This window comes from Pan paniscus, chromosome 6, assembly GCF_029289425.2.
Source record: "Pan paniscus chromosome 6, NHGRI_mPanPan1-v2.0_pri, whole genome shotgun sequence".
Classification (NCBI taxonomy): Eukaryota; Metazoa; Chordata; class Mammalia; order Primates; family Hominidae; genus Pan; species Pan paniscus.
The window spans coordinates 90,084,934-90,106,027 of NC_073255.2; the positions used below are offsets into that span (position 1 = coordinate 90,084,934).

The window sequence follows — 21,094 nt, forward strand, 5'->3', positions numbered from 1 at the left end:
TGGGAGGGTCCAGGGACACAGTGGATGGGTCTCCTTGGCCCACCTCCTCCTTTGTCACACCCAAGGATCTTTTCGCCACAACTGTGGGTGCACATGTCCCCTTCCACTCCCATGCAAACAAGTGCTTAGCAGAAGCTCCAGCTTCAGATGAGAGTCTGAACAAAAAATGGTGCTTCTCCTGTGCAGTGTGGTTCTAGGTCAAACCAAGACAAGTTGAATGGAAAGAAACGGGCGCAGTATTTCAGCTCAGCACAATTCAGCTGTGAGCACAGGTCAGCTGTGGAATCTTGGTCTCGTTTCTGACGTGACAGGCCTCAAACTCTTGCCCACTCAATATTAGCCTTGGATGTTTTCAGAGCTCAGCTATCTTCTGCCTGTGTCTTACCTGGTCACAGAGAATTAAAAGAATACCCCAAGCCACAGGCTCCACATACAGACTGGGAAGATGAGGCCAGGCACGGTGGCTCATGCCCATAATGCCAGCAATTTGGGAGGCCAAGGTGGGCGGATCACCTGAAGTCAGGAGTTCGAGACCAGCCTGGCCAACATGGTGAAACCCCATGTCTACTGAAAATACAAAAATGAGCTGGGCGTGGTGGTGCATGCCTGTAATCCCAGCTACTCAGGAGGCTGAGGCAGGACAGTTGCTTGAACCCAGGAGGCGGAGGTTGCAGTGAGCCAAGATGGCACCACTGCACTCCAGCCTGGGTGACAGAGCAAGACTCTGTCTCAAAAAGAAAAGAAAAAAGAAAGAACCTGGGAAGATGAAGGGGGTGAGAGTGAGAAGTGATCAGTGTCCCCAGGGGCCGAGTTTCCTTCCTCACCAGCTGTTGGGCTAGATCTGTGATTCTCACGTGCCTTTGTTGGAGATTTGGTTTCATTTGAACAAAAATATGCTTCCTTATTCACAAAACTTCCTACTGTAGACTTTATAAAGCGATATGGATTGCTACCAGCTGCCAGCAGGCTCCTGAGAGCTGGTCCTCAATTGGTCCTTATTTCTTGTGATATGTGTGTAGCATTTGCTACAAAAACAAACCATCTCCCTGGTTTTAATTTATTTTCTTTCTCTTTCCTTCTTTCTTTCTTTCTTTCTTTCTTTCTTTCTTTCTTTCTTTCTTTCTTTCTTTCTTTCCTTCTTTCTTTCTTTCCTTCTTTCTTTCTTTCTCTCCTTCCTTCCTTCCTTTCTTTCTTTCTTTCTTTCTTGTCTTGCCAGGCTGGAGTGCAGTGGCACGATCTCAGCTCACTGCAACCTCTGCCTCCCAGGTTCAAGTGATTCTCCTGTCTCAGCCTCCTGAGTAGCTGGAATCATAGGTGCACGCCGTCACACCTGGCTAATTTTTTTGTATTTTAGTAGAGACGGGGTTTCACCGTGTTGCCCAGGCTGGTCTCAAACTCCTGAACTCAGGCAATCCACCCTCCTCAGCCTCCCAAAGTGCTAGGATTACAGACATGAGCCACCGCACCAGGCCAATTTTTTTTCTTTTCTTGAGACAGAGTCTCGCTGTCGCCCAGACTGGAGTACAGTGGTGTGATCTCAGCTCACTGCAACTTCCACCCCCCGGGTTCAAGCGATTCTCCTGCTTCGGCCTTCCGAGTAGCTGGGATTACAGGTGCCCACCACCACGCCTGGCTGGTTTTTGTATTTTTAATAGAGACGGGGTTTCACCCTGTTGTTCAGGCTAGTCTCGAACTCCTGACCTTAAATGATCTGCCCACCTTAGCCTCCCAAAGTGCTGGGATTACAGGTCTGAGCCACTGTCCCCAGCTGAAAATCAGATTTTTAAATGTTTAGCTTCACTATCCTTATACCAACAGAGCTGTTAAAGGTTTTCAGACGACCCCTCAGAACTTATAAATTATGTTAAACAATGAACCCCAAGCTATGCCACAGTATTTTTGTTTTGCTATCACAAACATTCATGGTTAAATTACATGTACATTTTAGTATCAGTCATCTATTGCTGTATTTAAAAGTACCCCTGAAATGAGGCTGGGTGTGGTGGCTCACGCCTGCAATCCCAGCACTTTGGGAGGCCAAGGCAGGCGGATCACCTGAGGTCAGGAGTTGGAGACCAGCCTGGCCAACGTGGTGAAACCTTGTCTCCACTAAACATACAAAAATTAGCCAGGCGTAGTGGTGCGCATCTGTAGTCCCAGCTACTTGGGAGGCTGAGGCAGCAGAATCACTTGAACCTGGGAGGTGGAGGCTGCAGTGAGCCAAGATCATGCCATTGCACTCCAGCCTGGGCTGGAAAGAGAAGGGGAAGGGCTCCAATGGAATGGAATGGAATATTTAGTCTTTCCTACATTTCTGTGTGTTGGCTGGACTGGCTCAGCAAGGGCCGGATGGCTGTGTGTCTGAGGCCCCGGCTGGGACATCAGGGTCTCTCTCCTCATGGCCTCATACCCTTTGGAGGCACCCTAGGCTGGCTCCCATGGTGATGAGGTTCTAGAAGCAGCAGGCATAGATGATCAAGCTCTTCTCAAGCCTCTCTTTGCATCCCATCTGCTGATGTCCCATTGACCAAAGCAAGTCACACAGCCAGGGCCAGATTTAAAGGGCAGAGAATGGCCTGGCGCCGTGGTTTACAGCTGTAATCCCAACATTTTGGGAGGCCAAGGCAGGCAAATTGCTTGAGTCCAGGAGTTCGAGACCAGCCTGAGTAACATGGTGAAACCTCATGTCTACAAAAAATACAAAAATTAGGCAGGCATGGTGATGCATGCCTATAGTCAGCTACTCAGGAGGCTGAGACAGGAGGATCGCTTGAGCCCAGGAGACAGAGGTTGCAGTGAGCCATGATCATGCCACTGCACTCCACTGGGCAACAGAGCAAGACTCTGTCTCAAAAAATAATAACAAAATGGCAGAGAAACAGACTTTACTTCTAGAAAAGACGCATGGGAGAGTCACATTGCAAAGGGATGTACATCCTGGGATGGGAGAGGTCTTGAGCTAATTTTTGCAGCCAACCGCACCCTTCTCTGATAAAGGCGTTAGGTTGTACTGATGTGGCTTCTCCAGGTTTTGAAATCCATTCCATTATAGTGAGTAAGTTAAGATTATAAGTGCCTAGCCGGGCACGGTGGCTTATGCCTGTAATCCCAGCACTTTGAGAGACCAAGGTGGGTGGGTGGATCACCTGAGGTCAGGAGTTTGAGACCAGCCCGGCCAACATGGTGAAACCCCGTCTTTACTGAAAATACAAAAATTAGCCAGGCATGGTGGCGTGGGTCACTTGGGAGGCTGAGGCAGGAGGGTCGCTTGAACCTGGGAGGTGGATGTTGCAGTGAGCCGAGATCATGCCACTGCACTCCAGCCTGGGCAACAGAGTGAGACTCTGTCTCAAAAAAAAAATAATAATAAAATAAAAAAGATTATATATGTCAGTTCAGGCTTCATGACAGAAGAATCTTCACAGCATTTCATGTAAATGCACGTGGATATTCAGCCACCCTGAAGGGGAAAATCTCCCAAAACTAGGACTAGAACCAGAACTAAGCTCTCCCGCCTTCACGATGCCTTCCTTCATCCTCCTCTCCTTCCTTCCTTTTTTTTTTTTTTTTTTTGAGATGGAGTCTCGCTTTGTCAACCAGCTGGAGTGCAGTGGCTCGATCTCAGCTCACTGCAACCTCCACCTCCTAGGTTCAAGCAATTCTCCTGCCTCAGCCTCCCATGTGGCTGGCTACAGGCGTCCGCCACCACTCCCAGCTAATTTTTGTAGTTTTAGTAGAGACAGGGTTTCACCATGTTAGCCAGGTTGGTCTCAAACTCCTGACCTCAAGTGATCTGCCCGCCTCAGCCTCCCAAAGTACTGGTATTGGAGGCGTGAGTCACCGTGCCCGGTCCCCTCCTTCCTTCTTTCCTTTTCTATTGATTTTACAATTGATATTATTTTTATATAAACATACATAAATACACAAATGTATGTTTTCTATATGTATATTATTTTAATTTATAGTATTTCTATTTTTGTATCAAGAGGTCAAATTTGTTCATAGTGAGTGAGCTACAAGTTCTTTTGCTGATTGTAACATTGCTGTATTAATCAACTTATATTAGCTAGTCGTATTTCTTTGTTGGCAAACTTAACCTAACATACAATTTTATAATTTCCATTACATTCCAAGGCATTTCACTGAAAGCAGAAGCTGTCTCAGTCAAGAAAGAATCAGAAGATCCTAATTACTATCAATATAATATGCAAGGTAATACTGTTTGATAATAATTTTCTTCCCCAAAAGTTATTTGGGATGGAAGATTTTAATTACTACCTGTCTGAAAAACTGGCGAGCACCCATGTGTGTTTACCTAGGATCTAGCATGCTGCCATTTAGAGTAAATAATCCTACATTATAAAATAGATTCTATTTAGCCTAAATCCATGTACTCTTTTGTTTGTTTTTTTACAGAGATGAGGTCTCACCTTGTTGCCCAAGCTGGTCTCTAACTCCTAGGCTTAAGTAGTCCTCCAGCCTTGGCCTCCAGAAGTGCTGAGATTATAGGCGTGAGCCACCATGCCTGGGCTAAATGCACATACTCTTTTTTTTTTTTTTTTTGAGACAGAATCTCACTCTGTTGCCCAAGCTGGAGTTCAGTGGCACTATTTCCACTTACTGCAAATTCTGCCTCCTGGGTTCAAATGATTCTTGTGCCTCAGCCTCCCAAGGAGCTGGGATTACAGGCGTGTGCCACCACGCCTGGCTAATTTTTTGTATTATTAGTAGAGACGGGGTTTCGCCATGTTGGCCAGGCTGGTCTCGAACTCCTGACCTCAGGTGATCCACTCACCTTGGCCCCCCAAAATGCTGGGATTACAGGCATGAGCCGCCACACCTGACCCATAAGGCTTTTAAAAAGAAGTCATAAATTGTCACGACTGTCATGATTTTGCACCACCTAATGAAGCAGTGCATCTTGGCAATAATTGTCAGTGGTCATTAAAACCATTTTATAAAAGTCTGATGGGGACTTTATCATGGACAGACCTGACTGACAGTTCCTGAACTGACTGGTCACTGGTCTCCTGACGGTATCCAGTAGGAAGTACACCACACCACCTTTGTCAAGGATTCTTCCAAAAAAAAAAAAAAAATCAAACCTGGCCAGGTGTAGTGTCTCATACCTGTAATCCCAGCACTTTGGGAGGCCAAGGCAGGTGTATCACTTGAGCCCAGGAGTTCAAAACCAGCCTGGGCAACATGGTGAGACCCCGTCTCTACAAAAAATACAAAAAGTAGCCGGGCATGGTGGCACACACCTGTAGCCCCAGCTACTTGGAAGGCTGAGGTGGGAAGATCGCTTGAGTTTGGGAGGTCAAGGCTGCAGTGAGCTGTGATCACACCACTGCACTCCAGCCTGGGTGCTGGAGTGAGACTCTGTCTCAAAACAACAACAAAACAAAACAAAACAATCAGACCTAAGTCTGATCCAGCCTTTAGATCTAACCAGCAGTTTTTAGGAGATGCATGGAATACAGGCACATATGAAAACATCACCACAAGGATGTAGTCAGTAAAATCCAGAATGTGAGAAACTCAGAGAAATTAATTGGTTTATGGTTTTTTTTTGTTTGTTTTTTTTTAGACAGAGTCTCGCTCTGTCGCCCAGGCTGGAATGCAGTGGCGTGATCATGGCTCACTGCAACCTTCACCTCCCAGGTTCAAGGGATTCTCCTGGCTCAGCCTCAAGAATAGCTGAGATTACAGGCGTGTGCCACCACACCCGGTTGATTTTTGTATTTTTTTGTAGAGAAGGGGTCTCACCATGTTGGCCAGGCTGGTCTCGAACTCCTGACCTCAGGTGATCTGCCCACCTCCACCTCCCAGAGTGCTGAGATTACAGGCGTGAGCCACCGCGCGCAGCCAGTTTTATTTCAAGGGGTAGAAGTATTTCAGGTGTATTCCTGTGTGGGTATTGACTTGTTTGCATTGTATTCAGTGATTCCTTTTTACATTTTTGTATTTCTCCTTTGTTATATATTATTTATTTTTCTTTCAGGAAGCCACCCTTCTTCCACAAGCAATGAAGTAATAGAAATGGAATTACCAATGGAAGGTTAGAAAAATGCAGCATTTTTTCTCTCTCTTTTAAGAAAAGTTTATAGAAGTTTATAGTATTTTACAAAGAACATACTTTTTTTTCTTTTTTGAGACAGAGTCTCGCTCTGTCACCCAGGCTGGAGTGCAGTGGCGCAATCTCGGCTCACTACAACCTCTGCCTCCTGGGTTCAAGCGATTCATGTGCCTCAGCCTCCTGAGTAGCTGCGATTACAGGCGCGCGCCACCACGCCCGGCTAATTTTTGTATTTTTAGTAGAGACGGGATTTCACCATGTTGTCCAGGCTGGTCTCGAACTCCTGACCTCAAGTGATCCGTCCGCCTCTGCCTCCCATAGTGCTGGGATTACAGGCGTGAGCCACCATGCCCAGCTGAAAGTTTATAGTATTTTACAGAGAACATACTCTTTTATACTTGTAAGTTGGAAAATAAGGAAGGTGACTTTCTGGCATGCCTGTCTTCTCAGAAAACTATGAATAGTTGAGCTCTTGCCCTAAGATATAACATGAAGGGCTCTATCACTTCTTGTGCTTCTGATCTGTGAGTGATTCTACTTAAAGCACCCGAATATGGAAGTTAACTTTGCAGTGGTGCTGTTTCTTGCTTTGTCTTTTGGATGGCATGACATAATTCTTTTGGACAGAGTCAAATAGTATTTTAGGAAATTCTTGCATTAGAAGTAAAATTTGATAATACTTCCCTCCATTCATATATAAATCTTGAGCATCATATGAATAAAGCCTAAATTCCTACGGTGGTTTGTGTTTGTCCAAGATAAAATTAATAATTTTAAAAAAGGGCCAGGCATGGTGGCTTATGCCTGTAATCTCAGCACTTTGGGAGGCTGAGGTGGGCAGATCACCTGAGGTCAGGAGTTCAAGACCAGCCCGGCCAACATGGTGAGACCCTGTCTCTACTAAAAATACAAAAATTAGCCAGGCGTGGTGGCAGGCACCTGTAATCCCAGTTACTCGGGAGGCTGAGGCACGAGGATTGTTTGAAACTAGGAGGCGGAGGCTGTAGTGAGCCGAAATCGCACCATTCCACTCCAGCCTGGGTGACAGAGTGAGACTGTCTCAATAATGATGATAATAATAATAATAATAATAATAATAATAATAATAAAGATTTCCTTTCCAAACCTAGAGGCGTGGGACATCTTTGCCATTTACAGGCAATGTGATCTTACTTTTAGTTGTATATCTGCCTTAGCGAGATAGTGACACATGGACTACCAAAATGATTCTGTTTTTTTTTTTTTTTTTTTTTGAGACAGAATCTCACCCTGTCACCCAGGCTGGAGTGCAGTGTGTCGCGACCTTGGCTCACTGCAGCCTCCACCTCCTGGGCTGAAGCAATTCTCCCTCCTCAGCCTCCTGAGTAGCTGGGATTACAGGCGTGCGCCACCACGCCTGGATAATTTTTGTATTTTTAATAGAGTTGGGGTTTCACCATGTTGCCCAGGCTGGTCTTCAACTCCTGACCTCAAGTGATCCGCCCACCTCGGCCTCCCAAAAGTGCTGGGATTACAGGTGCGAGCCACCGTGCCCGGCCCAGTTACTGTTTATTATCCTATTATTATTGCTTATAAAATTAAAATTATGTTTATATTATTTATATATGAAATATATTTAAAATGCCAGGATAATCTACTTTTTTGGTATAGGAGCAGTAATGTATTGGAATATGAGGAGAATACTTAATAATGAATGTCATTTTAGACATTTTTTTTTCAAGATTCCACTCCGCTGGTCCCTTCAGAAGAACCAAATGAGGACCCTGAAGCCGAGGTGAAAATCGAAGGTTAGTTGCCCAAAGCCCCATTGCCAAGTATGGTTTTCATTCTTTCTAACAGGATTAATTGCAGGGAGGATGGCAGAGCTCAGTGGCTCAAGCCTGTAATCCCAGCACCTTGGGAGGCCAAGGCAGGTGTATTGCTTGAGCCCAGGAGTTTGAGACCAGCCTGGGCAACATGGTGAAACCCTGTCTCCACTAAAAATACAAAATTAGCCAGGTGTGGTGGTGCATGTCTGTATTTCCAGCTACTTGGGAGGCTGAGACAGGAGGATCGCTTGAACCTGAGAGGCGGAGGTTGCAGTGAGCTGAGATCTCACCACTGTACTCCAGCCTGGGTGACAGAGCGAGATTCCATCTAAAAAAAAAAAAAATTGTGGGGAAGAGATTGAAATCTCTAATGTAGTATAATGTGTATATATAATAGAGCAGCCATTCCCATTAGGGCCCAATGCTTTGGGGTGTTGTAGACAACATAATTAGCTGTGCAAAAAAAAATTAGAAAGAAAAGAAAAATAATAACTAGGCATGATGGTGCATGCTTGTATTCCCAGCACTTTGTGAGGCCAAGGCAAGAGGATCATTTGAACCCTGGAGTTCTAGATCAGACTGGGCAACATAGTGAGACTATCTCTGCAAAAAGTAAACATTAAGAAAAAGTTAGGCAAGGCATGGTGGTTCACGCCTGTAATCCCAGCATTTTGGGAGGCTGAGGTGGGCAGATCACTTGATCCCAGGTGTTTGAGACCAAACTGGGCATAGTGAAACCCTGTCTCTACTAAAAATACAAAAAGTTAGCAGGGCATGGTGGCACACACCTGTAGTCCCAGCTATTCGGGAGACTGAGGTGGGCCAATCACCTGAGCCCAGGGAAGTTGAGGCTGCAGTGAGCCGTAATTGTGCCACAATACTCCAGCCTGGGTGATGGGAGTGAGATCCTGCCTCGAAACAAACTAACAAAAATATCAGCCATGCATGGTGGCATGCATCTGTAGTCTCAGCTACTTGGGAGGCTGAGGTGGGAGGATCGCTTGAGCCCAGGATTTTGAGGCTGCAATGAGCTGTGATTATGCCCCTGCACTCCAGCATGGTCAACAGAGCAAGACTCCATCTCTAAAAATAAAAATTAAAAAAAATTTTTTTAAGTCTTGCACGTTGGCACTGACCCACAACTGGGCCTCAACTGTGCTGTGTTCACATGAGGAAAGAATGAAGGGTCGAGGGTACATAAGTGGGGAGAATGGAAAGAAAAGGACGATTCACTCAGACATAGCCCCTTTGCTACTGGAGTGGACAGATAAATATCAAAGGTAACTCCTCAGGCCTGCAGCCGGTGAACTCAGTTGAAGTGCAAGTATCTAAAGGAAGTGAAGTTGAAAGTGTGATTTAAGGCTGGCGTGGTGGGTGGCTCACACCTGTAATCCCAGCACTTTGGGAGACCCAGGTGGGTGAATCCTTTGAGGCCAGGAGTTCAAGACCAGCCTGGCCAACATGGCGAAACTCTGTCTCTACTAAAAATACAAAAATTAGAGCCGGGCGTGGTGGCTCACGCCTGTAATCCCAGCACTTTGGGAGGCCCAGGCAGGTGAATCACTTGAGGTCAGGAGTTCTCAACCAGCATGACCAACATGGTGAAACTCCGTCTCTACTAAAAAAAAAAATACAATTGTTAGCTGGGCATGGTGGTGGGTGTCTGTAATCCCAGCTACTCAGGAGGCTGAGGCACGAGAATCACTTGAACCTGGGAGGCAAAGGTTGCAGTGAGCCGAGATCGCACCACTGCACTCCAGCCTGGGCGATAGACTCAGTCTCAAAAAAAAAAAAAAAAAAAAAATTAGCCAGGCATGATGGTGCATGTCTGTGGTCCCAGCTACTCACAAGGTTGAGGTGGGAGGATCACTTGACCGTGGGAGGTCGAGGATGCAGTGAGCTAGGATCACACCACTGCACTCCAGCCTGAATGGCAGAGTAAGAACCTGTCTCAAAAAAAAAAAAGAAAAAAAAATTCAGTCTGGGCTTCTGATCAAAGCAGCACTTAGACATATTTAAAGGAGAATTGGTCTTATTCTTGGTAAATTCTAAACTTCAACTTCTGTTTTAAGGAAACACAAATTCATCCAGTGTTACAAATTCTGCAGCAGGTGTTGAAGATCTTAACATCGTTCAAGTGACTGTTCCAGGTATGGACTAATGTTACATTTTTCCTTTTGTCTTAATTATTTTTTGACATAGGGTGGTCTCTTGGACCTGTCATTTTTCACTTAGTTCACCCTGATAGCTAAGAAATGACATTTCAGGAATATAAAATATTCTGCAAGTTGCTACACAACAAGCATCTTGCTCATATCAGACATTATTAATCGGATATTTTGCTTCTCCTGGCCAAGCCCAGGCATTACCTGGAAAATGCATCTCAGAGCAGGCAGCACGGAGCACCAGCTATGGTTGAATTGGAATTGGCCACAGAGGTGAAATGTTTTGTTGCTCATCATTAATAATCTTCTGGCCGGGCACGGTGGCTTACGCCTGTAATCCCAGCACTTTAGGAGGCTAAGATGGGCAGATCATGAGGTCAGGAGATCGAGACCATCCTGGATAACACGGTGAAACCCTGTCTCTACTAAAAATACAAAAAAATTAGCCGGGCGTGGTGGCGAGCACCTGTAGTCCCAGCTACTCGGGAGGCTGAGGCTGAAGAATGGCGTGAACCTGGGAGGCGGAGCTTGCAGTGAGCGGAGATCACACCACTGCACTCCAGCCTGGGCGACAGAGCGAGACTCTGTCTCAAAAAAATAAATAATAATAATAATAATAATAATCTTCTTTTCTGAATATGTGTATGTAAAATATATCTGGAAAGATACAAGAGAATCTAATTACATAGTTCCTCCAGGGAAGGAAACTGACTGCTGAGATAGGGATAGGAGAGACGTTTGAGATGTTTCTGTATATTACTCCTCTTGAATGTTGAGCCATGTGATTGCTTTAGTTATTCAAAAGTAAATAAAGTTTTAAAGTGTTGAAAAATATCTAAAAAATAAAAACAAAAAAAAAGGACCAGGCAGGTGGCACGTGCCTGTAATCTCAGCACTTTGGGAAGCTGAGGCAGGAGGATCACTTGAGCCCAGGAGTTTGAGACCAGCCTGCACAGCACAGTGAGACTCTGTCTCTAAAAAACAAAAAGAAAAGAAAAACAGACCGGGTGTGGTGGCTCACGCCTGTAATCCCAGCACTTTGGGAGGCTGAGGCAGGTGGATCACCTGAGGTCAGGAGTTCGAGACCAGCCTGGCCAACATGGTGAAACCCCATCTTTACTAAAAATACAAAAATCAGCTGGGTGTGGTGGCGGGTGCCTGTAAATCCCAGCTACTTGGGAGGCTGAGGCAGGAGAATTGCTTGAACCCAGGAGGGGTGCAGTGAATTGCTTGAACCCAGGAGTTTGCAGTGAGCCAAGATTGTACCATTGTACTCCAGCCTGGGCGACAAGAGCAAAACTCAGCCTCAAAACAAAACAAAACAAAAAAGGAAAAGAAAAAAAAGAAAGAAAATAAAAATATACCTTACCTTCTAATCCTAGTACCTCTTATTCCTTTTACTTGTCATATTTCATTGGCTAAGATTTCTATTTTAAGGCCAAAAAGTGGTGGTGAAAGTAAACATCCTTGTCTTTTTTTTTTTTTTTTTTTTTTGAGACAGAGTCTCGCTCTGTCACCCAGGCTGGAGCGCAGTGGCGCTATCTCGGCTTACTGCAAGCTCCGCCTCCTGTGTTCACGCCATTCTCCTGCCTCAGCCTCCCGAGTAGCTGGGACTACAGGCGCCTGCCACCATGCCCGGCTAAATTTTTGTATTTTTAGTAGAAACGGGGTTTCACCGTGTTAGCCAGGATGGTCTCGATCTCCTGACCTCGTGATCCACAGGCCTGGGCCTCCCAAAGTGCTGGGATTACAGGCGTGAGCCACCGCGCCTGGCCCTAAACATCCTTGTCTTGTATGGTATTGAAAATATTCCTTAAAAGTAGTATGTAGTATGTTTATATAGGGTTATAATTTGGAAAATTCTCTATTGTCTGCAATGGCTTCCATTTCCAAATTTCCAAGATGCTTAATTATTGCTAAAAGTAAACTGAATAACAATCCAGGTAAAGCACTTTCTCGGGTGCTAACAGGCATTTCTCCCAACAGCTTTCTTGGGAGAAAATACATTAATAACCTTGGTTTGTTTATTTGTTTAATTATTTTTAGATAATGAGAAGGAAAGATTATCAAGCATTGAAAAGATTAAACAGCTAAGAGAACAAGTTAATGACCTCTTTAGCCGAAAATTTGGTAAGTTTTTATATCTTTTTATATCCAGAATTCATATACCTGAAATACTTCTTTTTAAAAGAATTCTTGGCCAGGTGCATTGGCTCATACCTGTAATCCCAGCACTTTAGGAGGCTAAGGCTAGAGAATCACTTGAGCCCAGGAGTTTGAGACCAGCCTGGGCAGCAAAGTGACACCCCAGGTCTACAAAAGGAAAAAAAAAAAACTTTATCTTATAAGAAATTGATCTTGGCTGGGCGCAGTGGTTCACACTTTTAATCCCAGCACTTTGGGAGGCCAAGGTGGATGGATCACTTGAGGCCAGGAGTTCAAGTCCAGCCTGGCCAACATGGCAAAACCCCATCTCTACTAAAAATACAAAAAATTAGCCGGGTGTGGTGGTGTATGCCTGTAATCCCAGCTACTCAGGAGGCTGAGGCACGAGAATCGCTTGTAACTGGGAGGCAGAGGTTGCAGTGAGCTTAGATCGCGCTATTGCACTCCAGCCTGGGCGACAGAGCGAGACCCTGTCTCAAAAAAAAAAAAAAAGAAAGAAATTGATCTTTTTGTGAAAGAGCTATGATAAAAATTAGTCAATATGTCTTTTTACAGAAGAGCTTTTGCATGGTAGCATTGACTAATTACAATAATAATAATAATAGCTATCTTTGTTTTACTGAGTGCTTACCTTAGGTATTATTTTTTGTGCTCAACATGTGTTTGATCATTTAATCCTCACATAAAACCTTTCAGGTAGGCGCCATGATAACCCTGTGTAATGGAAGGACAAACTGAGTTTGCCTACTACCCATGCTAATTCCAAACTTTCAAAATTATATTCACACATCATAGTAGCACTGGAAAATAAAATGACTGATCATAAGTATTGTCATTTGATGCTTCTAAATCCTGACATTAAAGATGAATCCTGGTTTAGGAAATGTAAGGAACAAACTCAGCTAGTTTTATTTGTGTTTTTTTTTTTTAATTTGTTGTTTTCTTTTGTTTTGTTTTGAGGCAGGGTCTTGCTCTGTCTCCCAGGCTGGAGTGCAGTGGGGCGATCTCAGCTCACTGCAACTTCTGCCTCCTGGGTCCCTCCCATGTAGCTGGGATTACAGGCATGCACCACCACGCCCAGCTAATTTTTGTATTTTTAGTAGAGACAGGGTTTCACCATGTTAGCCAGGCTGGTCTTGAACTCCTGGCCTCAAGTGATTCACCTGCCTCAGTCTCCCAAAGGGCTGGGATTACAGGTGTGAGACACCGCGCCCAGCCAAACTCAGCTGGTTTTATGCTGCTCATCCCGTCACAGGTGAAGCAATTGGCGTGGATTTTCCTGTGAAAGTTCCCTACAGGAAGATCACATTCAACCCTGGCTGTGTAGTGATTGATGGCATGCCCCCAGGGGTGGTATTCAAGGCCCCCGGCTATCTGGAAATCAGTTCCATGAGGAGGATCTTGGAGGCAGCTGAGTTTATCAAATTCACAGTCATCAGGTAAGTGAGTCAAGAGAAGGAATCTGGAGACTCTGACTTGCCCGAGGTGGGCATGTGGCTGCCCAGGAATGTCTGTCCCATGACTTGGGCTGGGGGTTTGTTCCCGCAGCTGACCACTGGGCCATGCTGCCTCTCACACTGACTTCATCATCTTCTGCTTCCTTGAGATGTGTCCATGTCCCTGTTCCTCGGTGATCATGGGCAGCCCGTCCCAGTTTTAGCTCACACAGCACCTAGCATAGAGTTAACACTCTGCAAAAGTTTGTCCAATAAAACTAAGTGGGGCCGGGCGTGGTGGCTCATGCCTGTAATCCCAGCACTTTGGGAGGCTGAGGCGGGCCAGATCGCCTGAGGTCAGGAGTATGAGGCAAGCCTGGCCAACATGGTGAAACCTCGTTGCTACTGAAAATACAAACATTAGTCGGGTGTGGTGGCGTGCACCTCTAATACCAGCTACTCAGGAGGCTGAGGCGTGAGAATCACTTGACCTGGGAGGTGGAGGTTGCAGTGACCTGAGATGGCACCACTGCACTCCAGCCTGGGCAGCAGAATGAGACTGCATCTCAAAACATAAATAAATAGGCCGGGCATGGTGGCTCAGGCCTGTAATCCCAGCATTTTAGGAGGCCGAGGCAGGTGGATCATTTGAGGTCAGGAGTTCGAGACCAGCCTGGCCAATATGGTGAAACTCCATCTCTACTAAAAATAAACATTAGCTGGGTGTAGTGGTACGTGCCTGTAATCCCAGCTACTCAGGAGAATCACTTGAACCTGGAATGCGGAGGTTGCAGTGAGCCCAGATGACACCACTGCACTCCAGCCTGGGTGATGGAGTGAGACTCCGTCTCAAAAAAAAAACAAAAACAAAAGGCTCAACGCAGTGGCTCATGCCTGTAATCCCAGCACTTTGGGAGGCCAAGGTAGGTAGATCTCCTGATGTCAGGAGTTCAAGAGTAGCCTGGCCAACATGGTGAAACTAAAAATACAAAAAATTAGCTGGGCGTGCTGGCGGGCACCTGTAATCCCAGCTACTCAGGCGGCTGAGGCAGGAGAATGGCTTGAACCCAGGAGGCGGAGGTTGCGCTAAGCCGAGATCGCACCACTGCACTCCAGCCTGGGTGACGCAGCGAGACTCTTGTCTCAAAAAAAACAAAAACAAAACAAACAAATAAATAAATATTCTTCTGTAAAAAAATAAATAAGTAAAAATTTAAAAAAAATAAAACTAAGTGGGCAAAAGAGGAAACGTGAGCTTGTCGCATTTATCAATGTGTCTTTCTCTTCAGGCCGCTTCCAGGGCTTGAGCTCAGTAATGGTGAGTATTCTACAGGTGAGAAGAACGTTCCGGCAATGTTGGGCCATGGGAAGTGTCTTGGTGGGCGCTCACCACGGGGTTTTTGCTTCCGTGAGCCTGGGACCCAAGTATGCAGCCTTTGATGCATGCTTTATTTTTCCTGCGTGTGATAAAGTTAGATAACTCTGCTACTTGAGTTTGATTAACCAGTCCGAAGGAGAGTGATCTATATCACACCATGAGTGTGATGTGTGATGTGGCACACTCTTTTTTTTTTTTTGGAGACGGAGTCTCGCTCTGTCACCCAGGCTAGAGTGCAATGGCACAATCTCGGCTCACCACACAACCTCCGCCTCCCGGGTTCAAGTGATTCTCCTGCCTCAGCCTCCCGAGTAGCTGGGACTATAGGCGTGTGCCACCACGCGTGGCTAATTTTTGTATTTTTAGTAGAGATGGGGTTTTGCCATGTTGGCCAGGCTGGTCTCGAACTTCTGACCTCAAGGGATCCGCCCGCCTCCACCTTCCAAAGTGCTGGGATTATGGGCATGAGCCACCACGCATGGCTGATGTGGCACACTATTCAAGTGTGCTTTGTGGTGGGGACTCCCCTGAGGCCACCCGCACAGCTGCACTCAGGATCACAGTACCGATCTCCTCTGTGTTAGTTGGTAAATAGTGCCTGCCTGGCCATGCAGTCCCACCCTAGTACCCTCCGACCGTGGCTTGACCTCCCTACAGTGCTGAAGCAAAAGGGGTTCCACCTGGCACAGCAGAGGCCCCTAGAACCCTTCCAGTGCTGAGACTAGCATCTGTTCTTTTTTTTTTCTTTTTTTTTTTTTTTTGAGACAGAGTCTCGCTCTGTCACCCAGGCTGGAGTGCAGTGGCAAGATCTCGGCTCACTGCAACCTCCGCCTCCCGGGTTCAAGCGATTCTCTGCCTCAGCCTTCCGATTAGCTGGGATTACAGGTGCGTGCTGCCACATCCAGCTACTTTTTGTATTTTGTAGTAGAGACAGGGTTTAGCCATGTTGGCCAGGCTGGTCTCAAACTCGTGACCTCAAGTGATCCACCCGCCTTGGTCTCCCAAACTGCTGGGATTACAGATGTAAACCACGGCACCTGGCTCAGCATCTGTTCTGATTGAGCAATGCCCAGGCACTCTGCTTCTGAAATATTCTCTTTTTTTTCCCCTTCAACTTTTATTTTAAGTTCTAGGGTCCATGTGCAGGATGTGCAGGTTTGTTACATAGGTAAACGTGTGCCATGGCGATTTGCTGCACCTATCAACCCATCACCTAGGTATTAAGCCCAGCATGCATTAGCTATTCTTCCTGATGCTCTCCCTCCCCCTACCCGCCCCCACCCTGTTAAATATTCTTAATGTCTTCCCCGGAGCCCTTGCAAGTGAGTCAGTATCCTGTCAAGTAGAATACGGAGAGGTGTTCTCACGAGCATGAGTCACCAGGGAACCTCCTAATGTAACATTTGAAAACCAAAGTAGGCTGGGCGCGGTGACTCACACCTGTAATCCCAGCACTTTGGGAGGCCGAGGCGGGCGGATCATGAGGTCAGGAGATGGAGACCCTTCTGTACAACGTGGTGAAACTCCGTCTCTACTAGAAATACAAAAATTAGCCGGGCATGGTGGCGCGTGCCTATAATCCCAGCTACTCGGGAGGCTGAGGCAGGAAAATCACTTGAACCAGGGAGTCGGGGGTTGCAGTGAGCCGAGATCGTGCCACTGCACTCCAGTTTGGTGACAGAGCAAGACTCTGTCTCAAATAAAAAAAAAAAAAGAAAAGAAAAGAAAACCAAAGTATCCTATTAAAATGCTCCATTTTTATTCCCAAACGCATCTGATTGCTAAATGATTTTTTGATCTTTTATAATATCTTTATTTATTTATTGTATTATTATTGGGGTTTTTTAGAGACAAGGTCTCACTCTGTCACCCAGGCTGGAGTGCAGTGGCGTGATCATAGCTCACTGCAGCCTGGAACTCCTGCCCTCAGGTGATTCTCCCACCTTCACCTCCCGAGTAGCTGGGACAGCACTGCCATGCCCAGATAATTTTTTTTTTTTTTTTTTTTTTGTAGAGACAGGGTCTCACTATGTTTCCCAGGCTGGCCTTGAGCTTCTGGCTTCAAGCGATCCTCCTGCCTCAGCCTCCCAAAGTGCTGGGATTATAGGCATGAGCCGCTGTACATGGCCTACATTTTCTTAAGGTGCATTTTTATGTGTGTGTACTCTGGAAATACCTTGATTACCTGCAGGGTGGCCAGGTTCTTTAAATCTAAAACACTAGCCCCTGTACACTCGAACACACTTATATGAATGAGTTTTGTGTGGTTCTGTGGCCATCACCCTTGTCATTTGAGACTCACAGTAGGTAAAAATCATATGCCTTTCTGTGCTCATTCCCATCTCTGTTATTTCAAAGTTTTCTTGGGAATCAAATGAGAAAATATATTAAAATGCTCACACCTATAATCCCAGGACTTTTGGAGGCCAAGGCAAGAGGATTGCTTGAGGCCAGGAGTTTGAGACCAGCCTGGGCAACATAGCAAGACCCCATCTCTACAAAAAATTTAAAAATTAGCTGGACACAGTGGCTCACACCTGTAGCCCCAGCTACTTGGCAGGCTAAAGCAGGAGGATCACTTAAACTCAGGAGTTTGAGACAGCAGAGAACCATAATTGCAATACTACACTCCAGCCTGGGTGACAGAACAAGACCCTGTCTCTAAAAAGAAAATGCAAACATATTATCAAATAATTCCTGTTTAAACTGGACATAACAAGCACAGCTACATGCTGAACCTCATCAAAGGTGTCTTTTGTTTGGCTCATGTACTTTTGAAAATAAGGATGAGGCCTGGCACGGTGGCTCCTGTAATCCCAGCACTTTGGGAGGCCAAGGCGGGTGGATCGCTTGAGCCTGGGGTTTCAGACCAGCCTGGGCAACAAGGTAAGACTCCAGCTCTACAAAAAAAAAAAAAGAAAAGAAAGAAAGAAAGAAAAGATAGCTCGGTGTGGTGGTGCATGCCTGTAGTCCCAGCAACTGGGAGCTGAAGTGGGAGGATCACCTGAGCCCAGGGAGTTCCAGGCTGCAGTGAGCCATTATCACCACAAACCAGGCACTCTTTCATAAAAGTCAATCTTCAGGTTTTCTTTAGAAAACCTGAAGATCTGGCTGGGTGCAGTGGCTCATGCCTGTAATCCCAGCACTTTGGGAGGCTGAGGTGGGCGGATCACCTGAGGTCAGGAGTTCGAGACCAGCCTGGACAACATGGTGAAATCTCATCTCTACTAAAAATACAAAAATTAGCTGGGCGTGGTGGCAGGCACCTGTCATAACAGCTACTCAGAAGGCTGAGGCAGAAGAATCGCTTGAACCCAGGAGGCAGAAGTTGCAGTGAGCCGAGATTGCGCCACTGCACTGCAGCCTGGGCGACAGAGCAAAACTCCGTCTCAACAACAACAACAAAAATTCAGTCTTCAGGTTTTCTTTAGAAAACTTGAAGATCTGGCCACAGCTGGCGTCCTGGCAGCGGTTTGCTGGAGTTGAGGGTCAGCCGTCCCTCTCTGCAGGGTGGGTCACCCTCCTGTTAACCACGCCCTGCCCCGCCCCGCTTCCTCCCTCTCGTGCGTCATCAAGCATTTGCTGTTGTTTTCCTCATAGTAGTGATAAGAGAAAAGTGAAATATCTTTGTCTCCCTGTCTCTGTCAAAAGTGGGAAAACGAAAGATAGACCAGGAGGGCCGTGTGTTTCAAGAAAAGTGGGAGAGAGCGTATTTCTTCGTGGAAGTACAGAATATTCCAACATGTCTCATATGCAAACAAAGCATGTCTGTGTCTAAAGAATATAACCTAAGACGCCACTATCAAACCAACCACAGCAAGCATTATGACCAGTATACGGAAAGAATGCGTGACGAGAAGCTTCACGAGCTGAAAAAAGGGCTCAGGAAGTATCTCTTAGGCTCGTCAGACACCGAGTGTCCCGAGCAAAAACAAGTGTTTGCAAACCCAAGTCCAACCCAGAAATCCCCCGTGCAGCCTGTAGAGGACCTGGCTGGGAACTTATGGGAGAAGTTACGTGAAAAAATCAGGTCTTTTGTGGCATATTCTATCGCAATCGATGAGATCACGGATATAAATAATACCACTCAGTTGGCCATATTCATCCGTGGCGTTGATGAGAATTTCGATGTGTCCGAAGAACTTCTGGACACGGTGCCCATGACGGGTACAAAATCTGGAAACGAGATCTTTTCGCGTGTTGAGAAGAGCCTGAAAAAGTTCTGTATCGACTGGTCGAAATTAGTAAGCGTGGCCTCCACTGGCACCCCAGCGATGGTGGATGCCAATAACGGGCTTGTCACAAAACTGAAGTCCAGGGTGGCGACGTTCTGCAAGGGTGCGGAACTGAAGTCCATCTGTTGTATAATTCATCCGGAATCACTCTGTGCTCAGAAGTTGAAGATGGACCACGTCATGGACGTGGTAGTGAAGTCCGTGAACTGGATATGCTCCCGGGGACTGAACCACAGCGAGTTCACAACCTTGCTCTATGAGCTGGACAGCCAGTATGGTAGCCTCCTGTACTACACGGAGATTAAGTGGCTCAGTCGCGGGCTGGTGCTAAAGAGATTTTTCGAATCCTTGGAAGAAATCGACTCCTTCATGTCATCCAGAGGGAAACCCCTGCCTCAACTGAGCTCCATAGATTGGATCCGAGACCTGGCCTTCTTGGTTGACATGACGATGCATCTGAACACTTTGAACATCTCTCTCCAAGGACACTCCCAAATCGTCACGCAGATGTATGACCTGATCCGGGCGTTCCTAGCAAAACTGTGCCTCTGGGAGACTCATTTGGCGAGGAATAATCTGGCCCACTTTCCCACCCTGAAATCGGTTTCCAGAAATGAAAGCGATGGCCTGAACTACATTCCCAAAATCGCGGAACTCAAGACCGAATTCCAGAAAAGGCTGTCTGATTTCAAACTCTACGAAAGCGAACTGACTCTGTTCAGCTCCCCGTTCTCCACGAAGATCGACAGTGTGCACGAGGAGCTCCAGATGGAGGTTATCGACCTGCAATGCAACACGGTCCTGAAGACGAAATACGACAAGGTGGGAATACCAGAATTCTACAAGTACCTCTGGGGTAGCTACCCGAAATACAAGCACCATTGCGCAAAGATTCTTTCCATGTTCGGGAGCACCTACATCTGCGAACAGCTGTTCTCCATTATGAAACTGAGCAAAACAAAATACTGCTCCCAGTTAAAGGATTCCCAGTGGGATTCTGTACTCCACATCGCAACGTGATGGAGAGAAAACTCCTGGCAGGTCCCTATGGTGGGAAAGGCTGGAGTCTTCTAGTCCCAAGGGATTGGGAGATGACAAAATGAATTTTTTTTTCTTTTTTGAGATGGAGTCTTGCTCTGTCGCCCAGGTTGGAGTGCAGTGGCGTGATCTCGGCTTACTGCAACTTCCAGCTCCTGGGTTTGAACGATTCTCCTGCCTCAGCCTCCCGAGCAGCTGGGACTACAGGCGTGCGCCACCATGCCCGGCTAATTTTTGTATTAGTAGAGATGAGGTTTCACCATGTTGGCCAGGCTGGTGTCCAACTCCTGACCTCAGGTGATCCACCAGCCTCGACCTCACAAAGTGCTGGGATTACAGGCATGAACCACTGTGCCCAGCCGACAAAATGAGTTCTTAAACAATTTTTTTTCAGTTTTTTTTCCACTTTGAATCAGAAATATAATCTGCAGTATCATACTTGTTTATATTACATTGTATGCCTCACTATTCATTAAAAATCAAGAAAGTTTTATTGTATTATTGGTAGTTGACTTTTCTTATGCCTGGCTTGTTTCATTCATTCACATTACCTGCCTGCCACCCTGATAGGCACTGTAGTTGGCATCTTGAAGTTTAAATCAATCAACAGAGAAATAGGGAGAAGACGTGTATATTTGCTTTTTGGTTTTGGGGGTTCTTTTTTTGAGACGGAGTCTCACTCTGTTACCCAGGCTGGAGTGCAATGGGGCGATCTGGGCTCACTGCAGCCTCTGCCTCCCAGGTTCAAGTGATTCCCCTGCTTCAGCCTCCCGAGTAGCCGGGGTTACA

General features: G+C 46.2%; 1 protein-coding gene across 7 annotated transcripts in view; it reads left to right on the forward strand.

The window, feature by feature from the left end:
- Positions 1–20,803, forward strand: part of GTF2IRD2 (GTF2I repeat domain containing 2) — a 74,918-nt gene extending 54,115 nt beyond the window's left edge. For 3 of the 7 annotated variants that reach the window (XM_034951445.3, XM_008962658.6, XM_034951442.4), the window contains exons 9-16: positions 4,135–4,212; positions 6,005–6,061; positions 7,801–7,866; positions 9,960–10,037; positions 12,099–12,182; positions 13,474–13,657; positions 14,944–14,987; positions 18,684–20,803. In XM_034951445.3, the coding sequence (XP_034807336.2) occupies positions 4,135–4,212; positions 6,005–6,061; positions 7,801–7,866; positions 9,960–10,037; positions 12,099–12,182; positions 13,474–13,657; positions 14,944–14,987; positions 18,684–20,287 (2,195 nt within the window). In that variant the 3' untranslated portion in view covers positions 20,288–20,803. The other 4 variants (XM_003810303.4, XM_034951443.4, XM_057302715.2 and 1 more) reach the window with 3 other exon arrangements.
- Positions 20,804–21,094: the final 291 nt, after the last annotated feature.